General features: G+C 38.3%; 1 protein-coding gene across 1 annotated transcript; it reads right to left on the bottom strand.

Annotated features, from left to right (window-relative positions):
* Window positions 1-3114: 3114 nt before the first annotated feature.
* On the bottom strand, window positions 3115-4957 carry LOC145577081 (uncharacterized). Its single transcript, XM_081634759.1, has 3 exons — window positions 4134-4957; window positions 3788-4085; window positions 3115-3354 (listed from the first exon to the last, which is right to left on the bottom strand). The coding sequence occupies exons 1-3, from the start codon at window positions 4955-4957 to the stop codon at window positions 3115-3117; spliced, it is 1362 nt and encodes a 453-aa protein (XP_081490885.1).
* Window positions 4958-5855: the final 898 nt, after the last annotated feature.

Here is a 5855-nt window from a genome sequence, read left to right on the forward strand (position 1 = left end):
ACTTGGCGCCAGACTACAGGGACTGTCGCCGCAAAAAATCTTCTGTCACCAAGCGACAGAACTGTCGCCAGGCGACAGAAACTTTTTACGGGCGACAAGCCCTGTTTTCTAGACGCTAGTTCCTAAATGCCTTGGCAAGTTTCTGTGTTCTTAGAATTTTCCAGATTTCGCATCATCTTTTCAATTCTAGTCATGAAAGATATTTCTCAAATTTCCTACATGTAAAATTCCTAGGTATTGACTCATGGGGCTCTCCCATGAGAACCTTTTAATGCATATGACAATAATGTTAATCAAATCACGCACATGAAATACTTAGAATTTTTCGAGTCTCATCCGCTCATTCTAAATAATTGCCAAAATAAATTTCAGGAATATAAATAGAAATCCTCCCCAGTGGAGTCGCCAAAAACTGTAGGGAATATTTCAAGCATTATGATCCCAAACTTGAACCCCACTGTGATCATACACTAAAGTATGGTGGCGTTCCAAAGGGAAAGAAAAGAGAGCAAAAGAGTCGCCAACAAGTTTTAGGAACTTGTAAACCCAAAAGACAATCCAAAAGGACCATCAACTCCATAAGGTCTTGAGCCAAACAGGGTTCGGGGATGAGGGTACGAATCTAATCTACAAAAGAAAGGACCCGCCCTATAAAATAGGCCTCTACTTTGTTCTGCTCGTATTCATGTGCGCTTTTCGAATAACATACAAACATTATATTAATCCTACCCTGTTTAATCTATGTTGGTTGAATATTAATGCACAAATAAATCTATTATTGGCGATCACTTGAGTTAAAATCACATTAGCCTAAACCAAATTATTAATTATCTTATTAAGCGTGATTTCAAGTACAAATTCCCTTTAACAATCATAAAAGGTGTGATCAAGCAATAACAATATAAAATATATCAAGCAACATAAGCATAATAACCAATAAACAATAACAACGATGATGATAATAGCATGATATAATAAAGCTTAAATATAATAGCAAGATCCTAGGCATGATACTAACAAGATTAATAACAAATCCTAGCATGTCACTAAACAATAAAGATCAAAGCTTTAAACCTAACATGGTACTAACATGATATTAGAAAAGGGTAAAGGCATCCTAAACATGATTCTAGAAAGCATAAAATAACATCCTAACATGATACTAGAAAGCATTAAAAGCATCCTAACATGATACTAGGAATATAAAACAATAATAAGCATGCTTTCTACATTGAAAGAGAGTAATAAGATTACATACTTTGAAGCCTCGTACCTCTTTCTAATAACAAAATACACAAGTTAGTAAACTTCAATGAAAATAATAAACAATAATTAAAGAATTAAACTGAAATCAAATTAAATAAAGTTTTGACTAGTTTTGGACCAAACCCTCAGAAATTATCAACCTTTCACGTCTAGGGCGAAGGCAACTTCGAACTTGGCTAGGTGTTTCAAGATCTTGTGAATGCGGAATATTGTTTGTAAAAAGGTTGGTTTAGAAAGAGAGAGAAAGAATAAGAATTAAGCTATATTGCCTAGAGAGAGCATAGAGAGAATTAATGATGAGAGTTGATGATATGAAAACAGAAGTTCGGGACCCTATTTATAATGAAAATAGTCCGGAAAAATACAGAATTTGATAAGGAATAAAACTACACGCTGTCGCCAGGAATCGACTTTGTCGCGACGCGACAATGTCTGTCGCGAGGCGACAGGGTCTGTCGCGTGGCGACAGACTTGTCGTTTGGCGACAACCTGTATTAGCGCGTTTTCTTCACACAGAATCCGATCTTTAATCAACTTGATCTACGGAATCCGTACAGAAGATAAAATACGTATTTTTTAAGATAATAAAATAATGTTTTACTCCAAATAAAAGTCTATTTAAAACAAATAATTATTAAATCTAATAATATTAGAATTAAAAAGAACTTTCTAGAAACTTCCAGAAAATTATAATTAATCCTAATGATTTTAGGAATAATAATTAACATTGGGCCCTCTTCTAGATCATTGGGCCGTATGTAAATAATTAACCGGGCGCAGTTTAGTATTTTGGCCATAACTTCCTCAATATTCATCGGAATTGGGCTTATAATATATCGTTGGTAAGGTCTTTTCGAGCCCCATCCAACTACACTATTATTGGACCTTAATTATGGACCAAACTAAACTGGTTTGGCTATTTTCAAACAAATAGAGTTATTTTCAAAAACAGAGAGAAGAGAATTTTAATAAAACTAAACTGCAACACTTGACTTTCAACCACTTTCACCTCATTCGATTATGGTTCGACGTGAAAGGTATTCATCACTGGGTTTGGTTTTGGAGACACAAATGGGTGTCTACAGCATCACTTAAGAAGGTCGTTCCTCTAATGCCTAAACCTCCCATGCTCTTTGGGAGCTGAGTAACCTCCCTACTGACCCAGTGCATTCCTTTATTTCCATTGTTTGACCACCAAAATCTTGTGATTAGCGAATCAATCTTGTTTGCTATACTCTGAGGCAGCTTAAGACATTTCATTACATGAGCTGAAATGCTTACCAAAACAATGTTGATGAGAATCAGTTTTGCAGCCTGAGAGAGATTAAGAGAGGCCCAAGATAGAATTTTCTCTGAGACTTTGTCCACCAAATATTGAAAAGAGTCTCTTTTCCGTCCTTGTATGTCAATTGGAGCCCCCAAATGAGTTCCCATATTATTAGTCTCCGTCATCAAAAGGATACCTTTCAAGACCACTTTCGTTCTCTCATCCAACCTCGGAGAAAACTTCACGAATGATTTTTGTAGATTTAATTGCTTACCAGAAGCCTTACCAAATCTCTGAAGGATGTCATTAATGCACCGACAAGAGTCTTCAGTTTCTTTGAAGAACAACGTAGCATCATCCGCAAAGAAGAGATGGGAAATAGTAGGTGAGCGCCTTGACACCCTTAACCCTTTGAATTGTTTTATGTCTTCCGCCAGAGATAACATTCTTGAAAGAATGTCCATACAAAAGATGAATAGATATGGCGATAAGGGGTCCCCTTGCCTTAAACCACAGCGCGGGTTAAAGGCCGTAGTAGCTTTCCTGTTAATAATAGTTTTAAAACTAACCGTCGAGATACACTATGAGATCATCTTGATCCAGTGTTCCAAGAAGCCATAAGCCTGTAATACCTTTAGTAGGAAAAGCCAGTCCACTCTGTCATAAGCTTTTGACATATCGATCTTCACCCCTGTGAAGTTAGAGCCCTTCTTCGAATTTATAAGATGCATAAGCTCATCACTTAAGAGAATGTTATCTTCCATATACCTTCCTGTAATAAAAGCATGCTGGTGATGATGCTTGGTAAAATAGTCTTGAGCCTATTTACCAGACATTTAGAAATACACTTGTACACTGTATTGCACAAACTGATAGGCCGAAACTGATTTGCCAGTTCTGACACTTTAACCTTCGGGAGTAAGACTAACAGACTAACAGTGATTGATTCCACTCCCTTAGCATAACCCCTGTTCTCAGAAATTGTTGAACACTATCCATGACTAGTTGCCCTACCTCCTTCCAGTAAATGTGGAAAAAATTAGCTGTAAAACCATCTGGCCCTGGCGATTTCGACCTATGCATCCCGAATATAACCTTCCTAATTTCCTCACTTGTGAACGGCCTATCAAGCTATCCTCTATCTTCTAAAGAGATCATCGGGATATCCAATTGTCGAAGCAGCAAATCAATATCTTCCTCATGATTATTGAGGATGTTAGGATTATAAACCTCCTTAATTGATTTTAATATTACCTCTTCTACCTCATGCTGTCTCTCCACCCAAATATCCTCTTCGTTTCTCAATGTGAGGATTTCTCTGTGGAGTTGCCTTTGTTTCACACGTCTGTACATCATTGAAGTAGGACAATCTCCCATCTTGATCCATTTAGATCTCATTCTCTGTCTCCAATATTCGAAATTTAACTGACATTCTGGAATACGGCTATTAATATGGTGTATATAATTCTCTCCGCCTTGAACTGAAGTCACACCCATCCCTGAATTATTGAGATCTTTAGTTAGCCTTCTCCAATTAATACCCCAAATTTTCCTGTTATCCAGACACCAATATTAAATTTTAGTTCGTAAGAGCTTTAACCTTTTAGAGAGCTGAAACATACACGACCCTTGAGCTTCTATCTTCCAAGCATTAACCACCAAATCCCTAACTTCCGGAAACTTAAGGCACCAATTATCAATTTGATAAGGCCTATTTAACTTCGTAGCATTAGGTTGAGCAATGTAGGTAATAGCTGCATGATCCGAACATATTATAGGCTCATGAAAAATTCTTCCCTCCGGTGAATGGTAGAACCATTCTTCCGTAATATAGGCTCGGTCAAACCTTTCCAAAATCAAACCATTTTGTTCCCGTTTGTTACTCCATGTAAACCTCGGGCCCGAGAACGGAACTTTAGTTACATTGCTACTAAACCTCCAATCTAGGAATGCATCTATCCCTCTAATCGAAGTACTACCACCTACCTTATCACTTCCACTTTCAACTTGGTTAAAATCCCCCATAACCAAAACATTCTTGTATTCTTCCAAGAACCAATGAAGTTGTTCCCAAACAATTGCCCTATTTTCTACTTGAGGCTCGCCGTAAAAGAACATTACATACTTAGCATTTCCATTACTTTCCGAGATTTTACAAAATATGAAGTTCTTAGTCGAGTACAAACATTCTACTACATCATTAGTCCAAGCTACAACTAAAAGACCCCCGCTACTTCCTTCCGCATCCCAACTAAAAACGGAAGTAGCTCCTAAACTAGATAACTTAGTAGCTGCACTAACATCAGCCGTTTTTGTTTCCGAAATAAACATAAACATAGGTAATTTTGATTTATAGAGCCACACTAGATACAGAATTGCAAGGGAGTGTGGATCATTCAAGCCCCTACAATTCCAAGCTACCATTGTCATATCTGATTTGGGGCCTGATCTGGTTCAGTGCCCTCACCCATTGAGATCCTCTTCACCGACTCTAGAATAGTCACTTGCAAATCCACATCCATATCATCTCTAATCTGTCAAAACTCCGAAGTCACTTCCTTGCTCCTTTGACGTTTGTAAGAATCAGAGTTGGAGGAGGAATCCCCTAGGCAGCGTTTGTTTTTCCCCTTCCTCATAATATCATCATCGATGTCAACTCCGATTTCCTTTGCCAAATCCAGGTCTGAAATCGCCTTTGACGCAAATCTCTTCATACCTTTTTCATCCCCTAACCAAATGTTGAAACCCCCTTTTTTCGACCATCTGTGATATCTTTTAACCCTTTTCCGCTCCACCCAAGTATAGTCCGATTCACTTTCTCTCACGGAATCACCATCACATGAATGTTGCAAGTGCCGAGTTGCTTCCTTAATTCTCTTCCTCGTATTCGCACTGTCATCATAATTAAACAACTTTGTGAAATTAAAGGAACTAAAGTGTGATACCGGTGTGTTTGGAGGGTCGAACTCCGTCAATGGCAGATTCACCATTCCAGCAAGCTCCTTCGAATTCAATCGCAAGAAAGGAGGTGTTGCTGGCCGTGCATTGCGAAACGACCTGTCATTCCCCTGACTCCTTGTGGTTCTTATACCCAAGGTTAAAATTGTGTTAGCTTCCATTATGCACGCGAATTCCTCGTCTGATTGATTCGCATCATCTCTTCTTTCTGTTGACATGCTGATTGAATTACCCATTTCGACGTGCGGCATTCTTGACATCATAGGGATATAAGCAATATTGCCCTCCCTGTCATAATCCTGGCCATAATAATTCGCAGGTCCAGAAGCCCATTCCACAATACCCAATGTGTGGAACAACGAAC

The sequence above is a fragment of the Chenopodium album genome, chromosome 13 (assembly GCF_948465745.1).
Source record: "Chenopodium album chromosome 13, dcCheAlbu1.1, whole genome shotgun sequence".
In the NCBI taxonomy this organism is placed as follows: Eukaryota; Viridiplantae; Streptophyta; class Magnoliopsida; order Caryophyllales; family Amaranthaceae; genus Chenopodium; species Chenopodium album.

What these genes read in the sequence shown, in the direction of transcription:
- LOC145577081 (XM_081634759.1), bottom strand. Translation starts at nt 4,957, where the DNA reads ATGGTAGCTTGGAATTGTAGGGGCTTGAATGATCCACACTCCCTTGCA. An exon ending in ATGTTTCAGCTCTCTAAAAG is followed by an intron (nt 4,086 to 4,133) that starts GTTAAAGCTCTT and finishes TCTGGATAACAG; the next exon opens with GAAAATTTGGGGTATTAATT. An exon ending in GACAGCATGAGGTAGAAGAG is followed by an intron (nt 3,355 to 3,787) that starts GTAATATTAAAA and finishes TCTGGTAAATAG; the next exon opens with GCTCAAGACTATTTTACCAA.